The 22,412-nt window shown below is 37.7% G+C and overlaps 1 protein-coding gene across 1 annotated transcript; it reads right to left on the bottom strand.

Annotated features, from left to right (window-relative positions):
- Positions 1-1,427: 1,427 nt before the first annotated feature.
- Positions 1,428-3,570, bottom strand: LOC145093147 (putative xyloglucan endotransglucosylase/hydrolase protein 7). Its single transcript, XM_079031217.1, has 4 exons — positions 3,311-3,570; positions 3,129-3,229; positions 2,831-3,027; positions 1,428-2,052 (listed from the first exon to the last, which is right to left on the bottom strand). The coding sequence occupies exons 1-4, from the start codon at positions 3,513-3,515 to the stop codon at positions 1,662-1,664; spliced, it is 894 nt and encodes a 297-aa protein (XP_078887343.1). The 5' UTR covers positions 3,516-3,570; the 3' UTR covers positions 1,428-1,661.
- Between the last annotated feature and the right edge of the window lie 18,842 nt (positions 3,571-22,412).

The following is a 22,412-nucleotide window of genomic DNA, read 5'->3' as shown; positions in this document are numbered from 1 at the left end:
TCCGTAAGGGTTTACTATCAGTTGAATTATGTAGTGTGAGAACAATCATGTATATTCTTTCAATTTCTATATCCTAGTTTTATAATTTATAAAACCTCGTATTTATGTAATACATATTTGAGTTGAACAAATTATATCAAACCTCGTATTTATGTAATACATGTTTGGTTTTCATTTATTTGATGCCAATCATTATTATAAAAATGCGAGGTTTCATATGAAAACGTCACAAGTGACATAACCTAACGAACAAATAAGATTTCACCTAGATATTTTCCAAAGTTGAACCAACTATATAATGAGCGTGTTTGGCAAAAGTAGCTGTTAGTTGGAAGCGGGTAGCGGTTAGTTGGTAGCGGATAACTGGTAGCGTGTAACATGTAGCGGGAAGCTGTAGCTTTTATTTGTTATATGAATGTTTGGCAAATATAGCTGGAAGCTTTTGAAATTTATAAAATTACATAAAAGGATAATTGATTAAAAATAAATAAATATATAAATATATTTTTAAGGGTAATTATGGAAATTGATTTTAAAAGCTCATGAGCGTTTTGTTAAACGCTACATGAAATACCTTTTAGAATTGTAAAGTTTTGTTAAAACTAAAAGATAAACGTTCGTACTGTCAAATGAAACTTTTTGTTTAACTAGAGCGTTTTATCAAAAGCTAAAAGCTAAAAGCTCCCAAACGCTTCCAAAATTTTTGTGTCAAACACGCCCAATGTCTTAACTGAGATATAAACTTGAATTTTTGAAAGCTTTAAGCTAAAACGGACTAGTAGTTTGATACCTTTTATATTGACACAATTTTACTTGATAGTCATAATTCGATCAAGGATATCCAAACTCTATAAACTAATATCTTCTTATTATAATAAAAGAATACTTTTATTCTCCTTTTGACATGTGTCACCTTACTAGAACTCTTAATTAATACATATTTTATTCTTTTTTTGCCATGTGTCACCATATTATGTCTTCTAATTAATATTTGTCACTTGTCAACCTATTGATTATTCATTTCAAATTTAAATTTTAAATTTCTATTCTATCTACATTAAATTAATAGCATTAAAATAAAAATTTAAATAAACTTAATACAAATTATAAATTGATATAATTTTACATATTTATTTAAATCAATGATTATAATTTTAAAATTTCACATAATTAATAATTTATTTAAAATAATTGATTAATAACTTTGAACTTTTACTATAAAAGTAAAATTAATTTTGTAACCATGGTTACCACGGGTTATAAACTAGTGAGTTTATAAATTGGATTCACAACTTCAAGCATACAATGCGTCAGTTAAATTTTATTGCAGTTAATTCATTACTTACTAAAGAAGCATGGCCGATAAAACTCGTGTGTGATTTGCTCAGTCATCTAGTTTTAAAACTTGTAGATATCTTTCATAGAAATAAGCACAAGGATTATTTGCATATATAATTTGAAATCCCATAAATACATACACAATAATTTCACCCTATTGAGGATACCTTGTATGGTACAATTACAAATTTAACCCTCTTACGTACACATAAAATATCCAATGACTTTATTTTCCAGACACACAATAAACAAAGTTCTCATCCCCAACCGGCCAATAGTAATAATCAATAACCCCATTTATATATCCTCAATATTCAATCATCTCAAATTCCGGCTAAACATTCTGGTGGTGTGACTGGGTAGCGTTGTTTATCAGTGCAATAATCATACACCATGTGGTTCAAACGAACCCATCTGTAACGACGAGCTGCAATTGGGTCAAGTTGTTGGTAGCTCTGACCCTCCCACCAGTTGGAAGGGTTCGAGGCACAGGTGCGTGGACCAGGAACTGGGCACCCCTCAATGTCAAAGTCCTTGTAGTATGCGTAAAATGGTGCTTTGCTCCAATCAATTTTTTCGAGTCCACCCCTTGTAGCCCAATCATCTGCTTCCCATAATGTAGAGTAGACTCCCATTGGCTGGAACTTGGGGAATGGAAGCCCTCTGGCTTCATTGTTCTTGAATACCCTTATGGGTACTTCATCCACGGAAAATCTGTATGATCACATTTTTTATTGTTAAGTTGTATAATACAAGTTATGATGCGTCCAAAAAGCCATACACATGATGATACTACTTAAACATATATATTGAACATAGGTCAAAACAAGTTTTTTCAAATGTACGGGCTGTTTGGTTTATCTTTTAAAACAACTTTTGGATTTTTAATTTTGTCAAAAAGTTAAAAAAAGTCCAAAAAATGTTTGGCAAAATAGAAAGTATTTTAAATCAACTTTTAGCCATCACCAAAAATTCTTTTTAAAAGTCATAAAATCTCAAATTCTTGTTACTTTTGAGTTTTATCTCTTAGAAATCTTAAAATTCCATCCAAAAACATTTTAAATACCTATTTTTAGAAAAGGTTTTTTTAGAAAAAATCTTTTTTATAAAAAAAAACTTTTAATTTAGAAAAGGAATCCCAAACACACCCCTAATTTGTTTAAAACGGTAAAAAAAAAAAAACAATCCCGCAAGTGTCAGGCAGCCTCACCAACATTTTTGTTCATTTTATTTAATTTAATAACTAACCAATATATTAAACTCAGTTGATAAAGTTATTATTAACATGATAAACGACTTTTTGGTAAATCGGTTTAATTGGTTGTAACTAGTTGAGTACATCTAGGCTTTTGGTATATATGTCTACCTAGCTATAGCCTTTTTTTTTTAATTATCCGTTAAAATTAAACCTTAAATAAAACTATAACATAGATTGTTCGAATATTAATATGTATATTCATAAATTAATGATTGACATCTCCCATCTACTTACACAACATGGTGATGGTTCCATAAGATGGAGTAAGTGTGATAGTCTGCAGCTGGGTCGAACCACAAGTTAACCCTTTGTTCTCTATCACCCTTTCCATGAGCATACACATTGGTTTGTACCGAGTAAGGTTGCCCTGTTCGGTTCCCTAAGAACTCAAAATCCAGTTCATCACGCACTTGATCGGTATCCGAATTCATCTGCCACAAAAATCAACACCAAACATGCACCCATGTAACTATTTATAAAAATAAAGAAACACAAGTTACATAAAACATTATTTTCTTTAAAATAAACGTACATAGAAAGCAGTAACAGTGCCCGCAGAGTCTCCTGGAATAAGCTTAATCTTCATGCTCACACGTCCAAATAAGTATTGGCTTTTTGAAGCAAACCCACATCCTATGTCAAAAAATAATGCTCGTATGAGAGGCTTTCTAAATACTAAGCATACTGAATATATATATGTATATGTATACTTACCTGAGTTTTGGTCAAGAACAAGTTGGATGGCTTTGCCACCATCGAGTTGCTTAATGTGGGAATCAGACCATGTAATACGGAAATCTTGGAGAAATGTAGCGGGTCTGGCATCAGCCACTGGTGACAGTGTAAAGAACACGACTAGAATTAGGAAAAGAACAATTTTAGTAAAAAATGTTGTCGACGAATGTGTCATTTTGACCATGTACTAATGCAATCTTTGTCTTGTGTGTAATGTGTGATCTATGTGATGGATATAAGTTGGATATTTATATACGTATACGAATTTATAGATGTAGATATTGTAGGGTAATTTATATATTGCATAATCTGAGAGGGGGGCCATTGAAAATTGGTTCGCTTTCCATACAGCTCATTTTATGCTGCCAAATGCCAACAACGCCAAATGTTTTTAACCTTCACCCTTATTGGATATGTATTGTGTATTGGTAAATTCAAGTGGGACGACTTATTGAAATGTGATGGGTTGCTAATTTGCCATAGCTTGAGCAAAACAATGTACCTCTGTTGTGAGTTGAGATTTTCTTTGTTGTGTTCTTATTTGTATTATATTAAAATAAATTCGAAACTAGGTTTGACCAATTCTTTTTCATTCATTCTATTAAATTTTAGATTTCATTATGTAATATAATGATTTTATTTTTAATTTTAACGTAAAAAACATAAAATCAATGTTATTTTATTATGTCAACCCAACCTTGTTGGTTATAACCTAATCATATCAACAAACTATATAATAAAAAAAGGTAAAATTCTTTACACCATATTATTTTGAAACTTAAAACACCTTTAACATTTCTAATAAAATCTCATAAGACATGACCTGTCAAATTTGTGAGAATAAATAATTTTGTTATTTAATGTGAGATAAATATATAAAAAAAATTATACAAAGATTTTAGTTTTCAATAAATTTTTTATAATAATAAATGGTTTTAAATTTAATTAATAATAACAATTTACAATAAATAAAATTATAAACTAAATTACATTATAAATAAAAGGAAATTGAAATAAATCTTTTTAAATCGCTTAATCATAAAAATAGTTGAACCTAACATTAAATCATGAATTATATTCAATTTTATTAATGAGAATGTAGATGTCATTAACTGATTTCATTCAAAGAGATTTTTACATAACTATATTCTTCAAATTAAATATTTACAAGGGAAATTTTCAAAAATAGTCTTTGTGGTTTTCAAAAAAGTCGAGTTTAATTCTTAATTTTTTAGGTCATCAACGATGGTCATTATGATTTGTACGACTTATACTTCAACCTCATTTTATGAGCTAAATTATTAATAAGTACCACATGATGTCTCAACATCATTGGGAATATAGTATTCTTGTTTTGTATTGTAAAATGTTTCATCATACCTACCATCATTTCCAATATAGTTATGGATTACCATTGATCCTATCATAATGTTTATTTGGTGTGTATACTTGTATTAGCATGTATATTTCTCAGTAATGCACACCTACCTTTCCAAACTCCAAAAGTTCGTTGGATGATATTTCTCAATGATGATCGGTAATGGTTAAATGTCTCTTTTGCTTCGGTGGGAACATGTATAGCAGCATTTTGCCCATGTTGAAAGCCTACTATATGATAATGAATTTTGTACCTTTTATGGAGAAAGATACTCTCGTAGTACATGGATATCCGACATCGACAACGTAATATTTATCTTTGATAAAAAAAAATTAAATAGTTCTTATTCGTTTCAAACGATATAAGAAGATAAAACTTGTATTACTAAATAATTTGTTACGCCTGGTTCCCGGTATGCATTTAAATCATTAATTTATTTATTTTGAAAAGGTGACTCGACGAGTTGGTGGCCCTAACTCATCGAGTAGAAGGCAAATTATACACAAGGTTTAAGCTACCTACCCGACGAGTCAAGGGCCCTCGACTCGACGAGTAGATCGGCCAGAGTGAAACCCTAATCAACGAAACCCTAAAGTGTTATTTGAGAGTGAGAGCCATTTTTAGTGATCTTTTTGTACTTTTAAAGCTTGTGGAAGAAGAAGAAGATAGAGGGCTCAAGAAGGGAAGAGTAGATCCAGAAACTACACGCCATTTGCTACATTTTCTGTTAATCAAGTGTCTATCTTGGGTATTAGTTCATTAGATCTCTTTATGTCCATCTTTATGAGGGTTTTTTATCCAAGATTGATAGCTTTTGGAGAATGATCGACCCAAGTGGGTATTCTTCCAGATGTAGCACCTAAAGGGGCTTATATGACATAAAGATGCAAACTTTATGCCATTAGAGCCCCCAGGCAAGTCTTAGAGTGTAATATTGGCATTTTTAGCCCCAAAAAGGCCATACATGTGGAAAATGTGGGAACTTTATGTGTCCATTTAGTGTTATGAGTGTAGATCTGAGGTTGTGAGCTTTATTTATGTGTAAGGATGGCGTAAGGACCATGTTCTAGGTCCTACGGAATTAGGGTTTTGTAACACTGTAAAAATTAAAACAATTTTTCACATTTGTAAACACATTTTAAATAAAACCATTCATTCACAAAATGTGATAACATCATGTTTTTAAATCACAAATGTCTCCCAAGATCAAAATACATCCAATCCCATATGTGTGTACGAATCAAGCCGGCGCCTTCCCGCGGTCATCACTGGTACCTGAAACACATAACACTGAACACTGTAAGCATAAACTTAGTGAGTTCCCCAAAATACCACACTAATCACATAATAGCCACTCGAGGATGTAACTCTGTTGACCCTCTGGTCAATGTGTCTCAGTGGGGCCCTCCAGCCCCAACTCTCTGTGGGCCCTCTGGCCCTAACTCTAGGGACCCGAAAGTCCCAACTCTGTAACTCTGAATCATGCATATCAAATATCACAACAAATCACAACACATAATAACATGCAATCACACTGGCATATAACTCTATAATACTCTGTCTCTGAACTCTACTACCACACTAGGTAAAGTATAGTGAGAAGACTCACCTCGGGTATCTCGGTAAATCTCTGACTCGGTAAACGCTGGCCTAGCCTCCGCCTAATCATATGAAAATAATACTCTATTTAATATAACTCCAAAGGCTAGACTATGTTCTCTTATGACACTCTCAGAAGGGGAAAAGACCATTTTACCCCTCCCATAGCTCAAAGGCCCCACAATAGACCATACCGTAAAAGTCAACCAAAAGTCAACTCTCCGGGTTATGTTGGGCGTACCAGATGTATACGCTGAGCGTACCCGGCTGCACCTCAGAATCAGGGAGCGCCACCCAGTACGCGACGCGTACTAGGAATTACGTCCGGCGTACTTCCCTACTTCAGCCGTTTTGCTCTTGAGGTCTTAAACAGTTAAGACCTACGTCCATATTTTAGATCTGACCCCTTCTAAGCCCCTTAATCCATAAAGTTGATGACTTTAAGCCTTTGCATGGATGAACAAGTCACTAACTCCTAAAATGATCCAACCTTCAACTCTAGAAGGATTAAAACACATGCATGACTCCAAAGTAACATCCAAGATGGGAACTTTATGGATCTACATCACTAATAACACTGAAAAGGGACAGATCTTGGACCATGGAGCACTTTACACTCATAAAGTCTCCACCTTTGGGGTTTTTAGCCCTAAAAAGGATACATACAATAGCAACCAAAAGAAGAGGAAAGTTTTGAACTTTATACCTCCAAGAGTAGCTCTTTCCTCTATAGATCTCCGATCCAAAATGGCACCTCAAGCTTTAGCCTCCAAGATCTCCTTTCCTCCTTCTTCACTAAGCCACTAAAGCACTAACAAGCTCAAAAGCAACACTCTCTCACTCTAAGAATGATGGGGCTCTCTTTTAGGGTTTCACTCACTAATATGGAGGCTAAGGAATGAGCCATAACACCTTTTAAATAGTGCACATGGAGGATTAGGGTTTTGCACCTGGGACGGGTACGCCCGGTGTAACTCTAGGTACGCCCAACGTACCTTGGCGACTCCACATCCAAATTAAGCGCGTGAGTACGCGCAGCGTACTCCTCTGGTACGCCCAACGTACTCACTTGCTACATGTCCTCCACTCAAGGACTAAACATGACAATTCGATAAAGAATAAGGATGAAAGAAATGCACCTGAATCTCGGGATGTTACAGGTTTGAGCTAAATCCTTTAAGAAGAGGTACTAATGGGTAAAGTTAGAGACATTACCTTTAAAAGGGCATTGCAAGGGTTTTTCTAAATTGTGAAGCTTGGATCTAAAGTGTATGGGCTTAATCCATTAAGATAACCCAAACAAACAAGGGAACTCAGTGAGTCTAGAAAGGGACTCGACGAGTTGAGTCGGGTTGTCTCGATTCTATGCCAGGTAGAACTCGATGAGTCTATCAAGGGACTCGATGAGTTGACTCGGTTGGTCACGAGTCTGAGTAGTATAGGAACTCGTCGAGTTAGAAGGTAACTCGACGAGTTGAGTCCACTGGGAGTTGACCATGACGTTGACTTTGACTAGGGGTAAAATGGTCATTTTACCCTAAGAAGGATTATCAGATTTTGATTAAGTGTTATTGTGAAATTGATAGCTAGGGAGTCGTTGGAGCAGCTGTCGGAGATTCTTCCCACGAGATTTCGTAGCTAGTACACGAGGTGAGTTTACACTAGTAGGAACGGGACTAAGGTACCATGGCCGACCCGTTTAGTTAGTAGTAGTTTCGGACTACGGTATGATGCCGGGCGAGGCCCAATGTAGGTTTATATGTGCTTCTGTATTTTGATCCGATGTCGGGGCGGTCCCGAGGAACGTTTGCATGCATTTGTACTTGTATGTTTCCGGACTTCGGTCCGATGTCGGGGCAGTCCCGAGGAATGTTAGTATGTTTCCGGACTACAGTTCGATTCTGGGTGGGGCCCGAGGAATGTTTAAATGTTAATGATATATGCTTAGGTTATGTGTATTACTTGATTGTGTTCAGATTTATTCCAAGATGTGCTCGATGTCGGGCGAGGCTCGATGACGGGCGAGGCTCGATGACGGGCGGGGCCCGATGCCTAATATGGTTCGATGTTGGGTGGGGCCCAATGCCGAGAAAGCTGATGCTGACCCTGACTCGATGTATCAGGGGTAGGGCCTAATATATTTTTATGTGACATGTGTATGCTATGTGGTAGTTGGGGAGAATCACTAAGCTTCGTGCTTACAGTTTTTAGTTTTGGTTTCAGGTACTTCCACTAGCAATGGGAAGAGCTCGGGATGACTGCATGGCACACATCACAACTTTTAGCTTGGGAGAGTTCTCTCTAATATTTGGCATATGATTTTGATGCATTGATAGATGATATGAGATTTTTGAGATACACGATTTATGAAATTTTGATACTTGTGGTTTCTTAAATGATATGAAACGATATTTTTGGACCGTATAGATGGGGATATTTCAAGTTGGCATCAAAGCCTTGGTTTGAGGGATTCAGTCACACTTTTGGGTGTGTCTGAACTCAAACGAAGGAATTGGTAGAGAAATTTTCAAAAGGAAAACCTTTTTATAAAAATGATTTTGAGAAAAAGAAAGGAATTTTAGAAAAAGCAAAAAGAACTTTGAAAAAAGAGAAAAGGGTGTGGTGCATCCAATAAGCCAAGCTCAAGTAAGTACTCCCAAATATTTATCAGCTTTATGAGAACTGCATGCTAGATTAGGACTAAGGATCTAGGAAGGATGCCTTATGTGCCTGTTATATGTGTATCAACTTAAATAGAACTGCATGCTAGATTAGGAATAAGGATCTAGCAAGGATGCCTTATGTGCCTGTTATATGTGTATCAGCTTTATGAACTGCATGCTAGTACAAATTAGTCAGGGATAGCCTGAATGAGATATGCTTGATTGTCGTTACTCAATGCTCGAATGCTTCTTTGTTTTCTCTTTTAGGAGTTCTAGTTGTCTTCAACTAACTAGTCAACGAATATGTTAAGTTACATATAGCGAGGACTAAATAATTTCAGAAGGTTAGGTCTCGCTCTATTTCACAGCTCTTGTTTGATTCCAACCGTTTTATAGTAGGATCTCTCATTCGAAGAATTATGATAGCTTATTTTATTTCATTATTTTATTAGTTTATTTTTGATTTTTAGAACTTTTTTTATTATTATTGCATTGTATACTCGTTATTTTCTTTATTATGGATCATACCGGGTGCTTGTTATGTTGCAAGGGATATTTTGTAGGTTTTTCGGTGCTTGTTGCGGTTGCGGGTTGATTGGAGACGAGCTTAATGGGCTACTGATGCATTATTGGGCATGGCGGAATCAAAGAAGAAGAATTGGGCTTTGAAAGTTATTGACTTGGATTATTTGGGCTTGTGAAGATGGATCATAAAATTCTAATTTTGGGCTTGGAGCATCCATTTGGTGGCTAAATGATGATTGGTGGATTCAAATTACATGAACAAGGGGGGGGGGACCAAAGGAATCTTTGGTAGTGGAAGGATGGAGTAGTGGAATGGTCGACCAATGGCATTCCAGCAGCATTTGTGCGGGCAGAATTTTGGCCGCGCAGGTACCCGCGCAACTGCCCAGTTTGGGCATTTTGGTCATTTGGCTCACAATAACCTAGGGGATCAGATCTAGAGGCTCATTTACGATTTTTCCACCAGTGGAGACCTGCAAGAGGCGATTTAGAGAGCAAAATACTCAATTTCTTTCATCTTTTCAAGTCTTAGGTAGATTCTTGATGCAAATTAATTATTGTTCTTGTTACTTTGTTGCCATGATTGGCTAATACTCTTATTTGGTTGACTTTGGCTGAAAACCAATGAATGTTTGTGGGTTTTTAAGGATTCATGTTGATTATCAATTTATTCCATGTTTATGATTCTAGTTTACAATTCTTATGCTTATTTGATGCTTTGATCATGAGCTTAGTATTTGATTGAGCAATGGTTGATTTGTTTCATTGATTTTGCATTGGATCATTGAATTTATCTAGAACAAAGGCTTTATGATGGTAGAAATCATTTCTATCTTATGAATCATTGCTCCTTTATGGGTATGTAAGCATTCGACATCCTCTAGGAATTGGGGATTCCTTCATTGTTAAGGCTAATTGATTTCTTGGGATTAATTGCTTCAATTGACCCTTGATCTTAATTAAGAAAGTGTATTGTGGGCTTCCCCAACCTCCATACTACCTAGGAGGAATCTTGGCATATCATGCTTCATGATTGCTATAACCAATTTGGGATGAAGGATAAGCTTTGTATTAAATCCTAATGATAAACACACAAATGTTCATTGTGTTGAATTGCCTTAGTTAACCAATTATTCTCAACCTTTGAGCATCTCATCAACTTGATTAATTGCAAGGTTCTTAGTTATTCAAGTATTTTAGTTTTCAAGTAAATAAACACCCCCCCCCCCCTTTTAGTTTAATTGTAGTTAATTAGTTTAATTTCACTAGTTCTATTGAATTGCATTGGTGATTGAATACAACCATTTCCCCGAGGGTCGATATCCCTTTTTACCATTATATTACGTTTATTTAGCAATCAAAGGGTGTAAATTTGCTTGATGCGCTTGACATCCCATCATGTTTTGGCGCCGTTGCCGGGGAAATTGGTTATTGTTATTTGATTTTTATGCCTAGGTATACAAGAACCGGTGAACTATTTACAATCCGGAAATTGAAAAAGAAGAAAAAAGGTTGAAAAAGTTAGCCAAACAAGCAAATTAACAACAACTAGTTCAAGCTTCTTCCTCTTCTCCACTAATCAACATAGAAGATCAAGTTCATACTTCAAGTGAAACGGACACCAAACCGAGTTTTCCAATTGTTGGTCATTCCTTTGAAGACATTCCGTTTGAAAACCACATAGCCATGAATCACACTCCACCTCACAATCCCAACCCAAACCCAATCAATGAAGATGCCAATACCCCACCCCATCAACCAAGACAACAACCACAAGAACCTCTCATTGATATGCCACCTTGGAATCAAGCCCCTCCTCAAAACCAACCCAATTATCAACCACAAAACCAGAACTTCCAACAAAACAACCAACCTCAAAACAATGCTTTTCAAGTTCAACAACAAGTACATTACCCAAATCAACCCAATTACCAACCCCCTCAAATGTACCAAAACCAAATGTACCCACAACAGCAACCCCCTACAACCAATATCCCAATTACCAAGCTTATCCACCACCAATTTACAATCACAACCAATACCCTTACCCACCTTATCATCAACCACCCAATTACTTGCAACAATATCTCAATAACCCCAATCCACCCAATCCCCCTCAAGAGTTGACACATAGACAAATGATGGAAACAAATGTTACTCACACACCTCTTGCTATTGTTTATCCGCAAACCGCCGAGGGATTGAATTGAAGTCAAGTTTCATCCATCAACTAACCAAATTCCATGGGTTGGATAGAGAAGATCCTCAAAAGCATTTAAAGTCCTTTCATATGAGATGTGGTAGCATGTTGCTCGAGAATGTGACATTGGATGATTTCAAGCTAACCGCCTTCCCGCTCACCTTGGAAGACAAAGCTAGAGAGTGGTTATTCAACTTACCACCGGAATCAATTCACACATGGGAAGAGTTACTCAAGGCCTTCAATAGCAAATTCTATCCCACCTCCCGCATTTCAAGTCAAAGAAGTGACATTTTGGGGATTCGTCAAGGGGAAAATGAAACATTTCATGATTTTTGGGAGCGCTTCAATAATTTGTGTACAAGTTGTCCTCAACACAATGTACCCGAACAACTACTTCTTCAACAATTTTACGAGGGTATGAATGAAAAAGATCGGAGGATGATTGATGCTTCAAGTGGTGGTGACATCTTCAACAAAACCCCTCACGAGATCCGATTACTTTTTGGTACCATTTATCAAAATCAAAGGAATTTTGGGACTCGAAATGACTTAAAGAGAAATTCTACACTAGTAGTTGGTGAAGTTAGCAACACTCAACACTTGGAATCAAAGCTCTTGGATTTGACTAATGTGTTAAGTCAAATGGTGGTGGGAAGTGGTCAACAATTAATGGTATGTGGTATTTGTGCAATGACGGGCCATCATACAAATAAGTGTCCTACACTTGGAAGTGAACCGGAAGATGTGAATGCAATGGGCGGATATCAAAGTCAACCAAGACCCATGGGATTTCAAAATAATTTCAACCCAAATTGGAGGAATAACCAAAACATCCCTTATCCACCAAAGCAAAATCCACCAAATCTTTTGATGAGACCCCAACATCCACAATACCAATCCAAAAAACCTCCATATCCAAAAAATTCTTATAACCCTCCAAATTACCAACAACCTCCACAACAAGGCAAATCAAATGGTACCTATCAAATGAGTGTTCAAGAACTTGTCACTTCTCTTGCTCAAAGCCAAACCCAATTTCAATAAGAAACCAATAATACTTTCTCCAACATTTAAGCACAAATTGGAGACTTGGCAACCGCTCTCAACAAGATAGAACAAAGGGGTAGACTTCCATCTCAAACCGAGAAGAACCCCAATGTAAGTGCAATAACTTTGAGAAGTGGAAAAACACTTGGAGAAAGCAACCCTAAAAGAGTTTCAAGAGAAGAAGAAAATGAGGTTATTGTTGTTGAGCCTTCGAAGGTTGAAGCTACTCCAAAGGAACCGGTTGTGCCAAACGTTGATCAACCTGACTCTTCCAACAAACCCATCAAACCATTGGTCATACCACCACCCTTCCCTTCCCGGTTAGCCTTTTCCAAGAAGATAGAAGAAGAAAATGAATTATTTGAAACTTTCCGCAAGGTCCAAATCAACATTCAACTATTGAATGCTATTAAGCAAATTCCAAGTTATGCAGAATTTCTCAAGGATTTATGCATCAAGAAGAGGAAATTCAAGGCAAATGAAAAGATTCAAGTCAATGCAAATGTGTCTACAGTTATCCAAAAGAAGTTACCTCCCAAATGCAAGCATCTGGGAATATTTGTTATCCCTTGTACCATTGGTGATTTGCATGTCGAAAGTGCCATGTTAGATCTTGGAGCCTCGATCAATGTGATGCCATATTCAGGTTTTTAATCACTCAATGTTGGACCTTTGGAAGAAACCGGAGTACTCATTCAATTAGCAAACAAGTCAAGGGTATCTCCAAGGGGAGTGTTGGAGGATGTGTTAGTACAAGTTAATTAACTTGTTTTTTCCGACGGATTTTTATGTGATTGATCTTGAAGAGAAGACTCCTTCCAAATCATCTATGATCCTCCTTGGAAGACCTTTTATGCATACCGCTCACACAATCATTGATGTCCATAAAGGAAAGATAACTATGGAGTTTGATGGAGAAACCATTCACCTTAACATCTTTGAAGGAATGAGGTACCCTAGCAACATTTCTCCATTGTATCGGGTTGATGTGATTGAGCCAATAAACAAGATAATCCCTAATGTATGCACAAACAAGATACTCATGGAAGATGATTGTAATCCTAAGAGGAAAACTCAAAGAAGATTGGATCCTCCAATGATGGAAGTGGTCAACAAGAAGATGATTAAAAGGTTCAAAAGGTGCAAAGAGAAGAAAAAGGCATATCATGACAAGGATATAACCCAAAAACACTTTATTCCGGGTCAAAAAGTTCTCCTTTATCATTCACGCTTAAAGTTATTCCTGGGAAAGTTGCGATCTTGATGGCACGGACCTTTTATTGTTATAAAAGTGTTTGATCACGGTGCGGTTGAAATTAAAAGTTTGGAAACAAATCAAATATTCAAAGTGAATGGGCATCACTTGAAACCATTTTATGAAGGCTTTGACACAGGAGAATTTGACAACATAAAATTGGAAAATCCGAATTACAAAGGCTGACGGAAGCGGAGCTATGTCTTGGCAAAGACGTTAAACAAATGCATTGTAAATAAATAATATCCGCTTAAAGTTTTGGGTGATTCTAAGCTTGACGTTGGCTTCAAAATAAACATATTGAAGTCTAGAAATGATCTTGGTGAAGTTTGAAAAATGCCAAAAATTTGCACTTTGCGCAAGTACCCACGCAGCCACTGCGCGATCGACCCCCAGCCGCGCAGATTCCGAATTCTAAATTACCCCCACATGGGATGCAATCTGATTGTTGCGCGCGGCCGGTTCCTCACCTGCGCAAATGTTTGCGCGGCCAATTGCCACCCACGCAAACCTTGCGCGACCGAACCCCTAGCCGCGCAGATTCCGAGTTCCAAATTACCCCAACATGGGATGTATTCTGATGTGTGCACGCGGCTGCCTCCCAGCCGCGCAAAGTTTGTGAGGGTACCCACGCAAATATGTCATTTCATAAGAAAATTTCAATCCATTTCATATGCGTCCTTTGCGCCACCAAGCTTTCATTCATGTGTATTTAGGCAGCCAAGAACTCCATCCAAGCATCATCATGCAACCCATGTGTTGCTTCCATACCATCCTCGCAGGCCTCCTCCATCTTGATCCCGGTATGATCCTTCCTTACTCTCATCCTAATCATTGAGGACAATGCTTAATTTTAAGCTTGGGGTGAGGTAGTCTAATCTTTTATTTTTATTGCATTTAGGTTGTATATAGTTGCATTTAGAGTTAGTCATTTAGGGCATTCATAAAAATTGCATTAAAAAAATTCAAAAATATTGCATATTTTATTTCTTTCTTTTCTAATTTTCATACTTTTTACATGCATTCTAGTTTAAGTTCATGCATTTTTGTTCTCTCTTGTCTTCGCATCCCTACAGGTACCAGAGCACCGAGTCATAAGTATTGAATCATAGATTGGTCCCGGGTCTTGATATGGAATTCCTTGTATTTGATGAATGGGACACGTTTTGAGCCTCACAGACCACTTTGAGACCGCTTGTGTGGGGGTCAGATGCATGTAGCTTGATTGGGTCTAGGTGCGGAGGGATGTGGTTGGTCATGCCAATGTGTGCGAGCAAAAACTAGCCTGGTAAGGTATTTTGAAGACATTGAAGATATTGAAGACTCGCATCTTGGTTTTGGAGGGAGTACCCCTTAGTACTCCCGAGTCTCGTCTGAGCCTTGCTTAGTTAGATTCTCACCGTTTTTTGTAGGATAGGTTATCATTTTTTCTAGGGGTCTAGAGTAGATAGTTAGATAGATTTTTTTTATCACACCTTGCATTGAGGTGCTTGATGAACTTTGAAGTGGGTCCCCCAATTCACATCTTTTGGGTCCAAGTTTTTTTTCGGTAACACCCATTTTTGAGTCATATCCCACCCCTTTTTAGTTGATCTTGGCGCATTGTCAATGATCATTAGGTGTTCATGTTAGCCTCCATCCTATCTTGCATGGTGAAATTCCTTATACCTTCCAAGAAGAAAAGACAAAAAAATGAAGAAATTGGAAAAAGTGAAGACAAAAAGAAACAATGAAGAAGTTTAAAGAAAAGCAACAAAAGCAAAGAAGAAAAAGAGCAAGACAAAAAGAAGAACAAGATTCCAAGTTCAAAACTTATATATATATATATATATATATATATATATATATATATATATATATATATATATGATTCCAAAAAAAAAACAAAAAAAAAATCTGAATGTCAAGCAGCAAATGTGATTGAACACCCAATAACAGAAGTTCAAGATTGAAGATTTAGGTTGTTAGGTTTAGATTTAGGTTACGTAGAGTTTTTATTATTTTATTTTATTTTATTTTTGATTTTTGGTGAGAAAAGGCCCCGACGATGTGACGGTAGACTGTAAAGGACAGTACAAGAGAGAAGCCTTTGAAACCAGATGTTTGCCCGGAGGCCGTGCTGTAAAACCCTATTTCGTTATTATACACTTTGGCCTGACAAATGTAGGAATCATAGTGTGTGAAGAGGCGCCTTTCCTTCATGCACTATGGTCTACATTGGTGATTTAAAGTGCCCTCACTAGGCGCATCTCTGTTTCCTTTGTCTTGCACACCGCGACCGCATCCAGCCGTGATCTATTCGCCCATAAAGTGGTTGAGAATGTGGTTTATTGCTCGAAAGCGGGGAACATTTTGAAGATGCGTAGGGTCCATTGAAGGACTAATTCTGACCATGTTGACTGATGTCGACCACGTTCTATGGTATCTTGCTTTTTCCTTTTTAGATAGTTCATCCCGAGCTCATTTTAGTCTTGTTCTAACTTGAGGACAAGTTAGGTTTAAGCTTGGGGTGATTTGATAGCTTATTTTATTTCCTTATTTTATTAGTTTATTTTAGATTTTTAGATATTTTTTTTATTATTATTGCATTGTATACTCGTTATTTTCTTTATTATGGATCATACCGGGTGCTTGTTATGTTGCATGAGATATTTTGTAGGTTTTTAGGTGCTTGTTGCGGTTGCGGGTTTATTGGAGACGGACTTAGTGGGCTACCGAGGCATTATTGGGCTTGGCGGAATCAAAGAAGAAGAATTGGGCTTTGAAAGTTATTGGCTTGGATTATTCGGGCTTGTGAAGATGGATCATAAAATTCTAATTTTGGGCTTGGAGCATCCATTTGTTGGCTAAATGATGATTGGTGGATTCAAATTACACGGATAAGGGGGGGACCAAAGGAATCCTTGGTAGTGGAAGGATGGAGTAGTGGAATGGTGGACCAATGGCATTCCGGCAGCATTTAAGTGGGGGGAATTTTGGCCGCGCGGGTACCCACGGGTACCCGCGCAACTGCCTAGTTTGGCCATTTTGGTCATTTGGCTCACAATAACCTAGGGGGATCAGATCTAGAGGCTCATTCACGATTTTTCCACCATTGGAGACCTGCAAGAGGCGATTTGGGGAGCAAAATACTCAATTTCTTTCATCTTTTCAAGTCTTAGGTAGATTCTTGCTGCAAATTAATTATTGTTCTTGTTACTTTGTTGCCATGAGTGGCTAATACTCTTATTTGGTTGACTTTGGCTGAAAACTAATGAATGTTTGTGGGTTTTGAAGAATTTATGTTGATTATCAATTTATTACATGTTTATGATTCTAGTTTACAATTCTTATGCTTATTTGATGCTTTGATCATGAGCTTAGTATTTGATTGAGCAATGGTTGATTTGTTTCATTGATTTTGCATTGGATCATTGAATTTATCTAGAACAAAGGCTTTATGATGGTAGAAATCATCTCTAGCTTATGAATCATAGCTCCTTTATGGATGTGTAAGCATTTGACATCCTCTAGGAATTGGGGATTCCTTCATTCTTAAGGCTAATAGATTTCTTGGGATTAAATTGCTTCAATTGACCCTTGATCTTAATTAAGAAGGTGTGTTGTGGGCTTCCCCAACGTCCATACTACCTTTGAGGAATCTTGGCATATCATGCTTCATGATTGCTATAATCAATTTGGGATGAAGGATAAGCTTTGTATTAGATCCTAATGATAAACACACAAATGTTCATTGTGTTGAATTGCCTCAGTTAACTAATTATTCTCAACCTTTGAGCATCTCATCAACTTGCTTAATTGCAAGGTTCTTAGTTATTCAAGTATTTTAGTTTTCAAGTAATCAAACACCCCCCCTAGTTTAATTGTAGTTAATTAGTTTAATTTCACTAGTTCTATTGAATTGCATTGGTGATTAAATACAACCAATTTGCCGAGGATTGATATCCCTTTTTACCATTATATTATGTTTATTTAGCAATCAAAGGGTGTAAATTTGCTTGGTGGGCTTGATATCCCATCAAATTATCTACTCTTAGTAAGATTTAATGGTATTCGCAAGCTAGTTGGGGGATGCAACAGGGACTTATTATGCAGCTGATGGCGGAGAGTGGGATGGTGATTATCCTAGGGCAAGCCTAGGATGAGAGTAGCACGTAAAGAAGTAGTAGTAGAAGGGACATCGTGGAGTCACGTCAGTTCTTGAGGAAAGTATGGATAAATGTAAAAGGTAGTATGGGCTCGTACTAATGAAAGCAAAGGATTCGTACTCGACTCAAGGAAGGCTAAGATGAATCCAAGGAACTTGTAGAATGTGAGATACCTTGAGTTATGATGAGTATACTGAATTTTGTTATGGTGTATTTTTTTCAGTATAGTGATGCTACGCGCACTAGGCCAGTTAGCACTTCAGGCACTGGTGAGGGATCAGACTCGGGCTCTGGAGCCGGGCAGCTGGATGAGTAGACGAGGATGCATAGTATCAAGGATCAGACTCCTGTGATCTTCGGCACCACCACGTATAAGCCCAAAACTCGATCCAATACGCCAAATCCAATCCTTTTAGGCATTAGCCCAAGAATTGTTGGTCCAAATCCCTTATTGGACCAAGATTTCTTTATTGGGCCCTATTGGGCCGATAACTTCTCCTATTGGTCTTGTTGGGCCGAAAACCCTTCTTTGGGCCCTATAGGGGCGAAAACTTTTATTAAACATTATATTGGGCCAAAAACTCCTTTGATGGGCATGTTGGGCCGAAATCTGCTAGTAAGCCTTTATATTGGCCGAAAACCCATACATAGGCCTGAGTCGGGCCGAGACCTCCTATTTTAGGTTTAATTAGGCCGAAAACCCTTAGTAAGCATAAATGGGCCAAAACGTTCATTGGGCCAAACCAAATCAAGCCCACAAATATTTTTTAAGGGCCAACCTTGGGCCTAGAGCCCCTTGGGCCGGTTAGGATGAGCTAGTAAAAAAAAGAGAAAATGGTGAATTTTCTATGCATGCCACCACAACTTTACCGCCCATGCCTCCAAGCTCTTGCCCACCATGCATCTAGGAACTTCACATCAACCATGGCTTAAGTCAAACCAACCCCTCCTCCACCTCTTCTCTAACTCTCGGCCCCTCTCTCACTCTCCACCCTCACTCATAATTTCATCTTCAACACATTTTCTCTCAAACCTCAAAGATTCTCTCCTCCTCTTCTTCAAAGATTCGTGCGTTTGTAAGTGTGTTTTTCAAGAAACTCTTCCTCAAGCTTCATAACTTGGTAAGATTTTGGTTAAACTCTTTTGTTTTGTCCAAGTTTAGACTAAAATCCTTCCTCTTACACTCCATTTTCGTAAATATGGACCTTAGAACACCCACCATTTCAAGGATCTCACCAAAAGAACAACTAAGCTTGAAAATCCTCCTTCACCTTCCTCTACATCTCAAAAACCCCAAGGTGAGATTCATACCCCACTATTTTTCATGTTTTCATACTCTTTTAGGGGGGGGGGGAATACAAGTCAGAATTCGGTTAACCAATGGATAATTGCATGGACAAATGTGTTATGATTTTAACTTTTGGATTTTTGCTTGAACAAGATTTTTATCACATAAATCTTCATAAATATCATGAGAAAAGTGTTCTTAACATAAATATTGCCTGAAAACTATACATATGGGGCTATACACTACAAAAATAGCATAAATGAGCATTGTGTACAAACATGTATAAAGTAAACTTAATTTCTAGCCTTCCACAAAAATGTTATAGTCCATTTACGGACTGTTTTGACCACCTTGAATGTAATATTCTTCAAAACTGTTTTACATGAGAATAGAACAAGCTTATATCTTTCTAATGACTACTCTCACATGTTCATACGAGTTTTCAACAATTTTTGGCAATTTTTCAAAAACTGCCTATCATTTCCGGAATAATGTCGGACCAAACTGAAAAGATGAACAATTTCATACTAGTTCTGGATCAACTAAATTATGAGAAATTTTTTGAACAAAGTAGACTCAATTTCCAGACTCCCAGAGTTTACGGATCGAAATTTTGACTAATGATCATTTTTCTATAATTTTTCTAAAAACAGGGACAGAAAAGTCAAAAACCAGAAAATTTTATTAACATACTAAAAGTGCTTATACATGTGTTTAGATGCAAGTTAAAGGTTGTAATCTTTCGAAAACACCCAGACATGATAACTTGCATGAGCTTATATACTTTTTTATATAAATATTTTAAATTACACTAGATACACTCAAGTCGTTTTTCAAGAAAGGGAAGTCATAGTTTACGTAAATCTGTTAAGGCTCTTGTGAGACTCTCCTTTAGTCGTACCTACCTACCGTACGCGGTAAGCCCTGTTAGTTATAACCAGAGTTTCCCGGAGGGAGAGCAGGAGTTTGTGTATAGTTCTATTTGGGGTTGACACCCCACACCTGAGCTGCTCGCTACAGCTAGATAGGCGAGTCTAGGGTGACACATATCTTCTCAGAAACCGATGCCTGAAGAACGTCAAGACAGGCACTCCATCATATTCGTATGGTTATAACGACTCACATAGGTATTAGCAACACTATTTTGGTTCACGGGGAGCTTTACTTGATTGGTTTTATTAAAAGAAAAAAATGATATACTACTGTCTGTGCACTACTTATTTTCATCACTCGGGTCTTTGGGTTTTAAGACCACCACACCTTTAAATACAAATAATATAGGATTTCTTGGGGATACACTCTTTTCAAACACCAACAAAGGATAATAAAGGACATCCATGTAATTATACACGGTTTTGGAACGAAACTCACAAACAACTTGTTATAGAAAATATTGGATTTTCTGGAGTTTTACAACTTATTATAAAAGACGATATTACAAAGTTTCTCATACAAACATGCTTATGAAATCAGCAACATTCTATGTTAACGCTTTTCAAAATGACTTGTATTCTCAGGTACTCGATGAACAGGTACTCGAACCTTGGATATGGATTAATTTACTACCTTTTGAGCAATCCCACTTTATGTTGTTTTGTGTAATTGTTAAACAAGTACAATTTGTAAAACAATGAATGTTGGCATATTATAATGTATGATATTTGGTTGCTATATTTCATTCATATTAAATTGTTATGATACTATACATGAGGTCATCCGCCCCCATACGTTTTCGCCGTTCTTGTTTGGGGTGTCACGCCAGGATCTTGAGCAGACGACAGAGACAGTGGCGGAGATAACCACCAAGTTTAGGGAGAGGGTGCTTCTCGTTCCGCAGTACATGGCGGACGAGAAGATGAAAAAGGCCCCATATCAAGAGATGTTGCGGAGTGATATCCACCAGTTTGTGAGCCGCTCCAGATGCAAGACACTGGAAGACATGATTGTCAGGGCTCAAGAGAGGGAGTTAGATTTGGAGATGGAGAGGAAGAGGGAACCAAATGGGGTTTAGATAGGAAGTTCGGGCAAGAAGCCCAAGTTATCAGACCATAAATCGAGGAGCCAACAGGGTCGCAACCGGTGTGGCAACTGCAACAAGATGCACGAGGGGACATGCATAGCGGGGAGTTTGGGCTGCTTCAAGTGCGGTCGAACTAGTCACATGAGCAGGGATTGCATAGATCCACCACCACAACATTAGTTTTCAGATCTGATTTGCTTTCAGTACAATTAGAGGGGCCACAAGAAAGCCCAATGTCCGAGTCTAGCTGCCGCAAGACTGGTGACGACACTCACTCCTGCCACACTGAGGATTACAGATGGTCGTCAGGGCCAGGCAGAGGCGGCTGCGGCTAGGAGCAGGGCCTTCCAGCTTACTGCAAAGGAGGCACGTGCGGCTCTCGATGTTGTGACCGGTATGTATTCTCTCCTTATTTCTTTATTTGTATTTACTATTGCTTATGTTTACTTGTTTGTTAATTGGATAGTTCTTAGTGAACGGTATATCAGCTTAGGTGCTGTTTGATTCGGGTGCAACCCGATCTTTTATGTCGCTCGTGCTTAGCAAGCAATTTGTAGGAGCTCCGGGGGAGTTGGATTACCCACTGGATGTGGAGATAGTAGATGACATGACCGTCAGGGTTGCGAGGGTCCATAGATGATGTATACTACAATTATTTGATGATCAGTTTTCAGTAGATCTCGTTCCTATTCCCCTACAAGGGAATAAGGTTATAGTGGGTATGGATTGGTTGAGCCCCAATGAGGCAGTGATCGACTGCGAGCAGCAGTTAGTGAGGGTTCGGACTCCTAGTGGGGGAGCGCTAGTGTTCCAGGGCGAAAGGCCACAGTACATACCAGTTCTCTTTTCAGAAACGAGGGCAAGGCATCACCCTCGGCACTGTTGCGCAGGATATGTCGCATGTGTTATGGATACCTAGGATAAGGGCAAGATGATAGTCGATGATGTACCGTTC

This window comes from Lactuca serriola, chromosome 3 (assembly GCF_051521515.1).
Source record: "Lactuca serriola cultivar US96UC23 chromosome 3, Lser_US96UC23_V15, whole genome shotgun sequence".
Lineage (NCBI taxonomy): Eukaryota > Viridiplantae > Streptophyta > Magnoliopsida > Asterales > Asteraceae > Lactuca > Lactuca serriola.
Note: the sequence above shows the minus strand (reverse complement) of the source record. Positions and strands in the feature narration are given on the sequence as shown.

Coding starts and splice junctions, on each gene's coding strand:
- LOC145093147 (XM_079031217.1), bottom strand. CDS start 3,515: ATGGTCAAAATGACACATTCGTCGACAACATTTTTTACTAAAATTGTT. Junction 3,230..3,310: donor TGTTCTTGACCAAAACTCAG/GTAAGTATACAT, acceptor TTTTTGACATAG/GATGTGGGTTTGCTTCAAAA. Junction 3,028..3,128: donor GCACTGTTACTGCTTTCTAT/GTACGTTTATTT, acceptor TTTTTGTGGCAG/ATGAATTCGGATACCGATCA.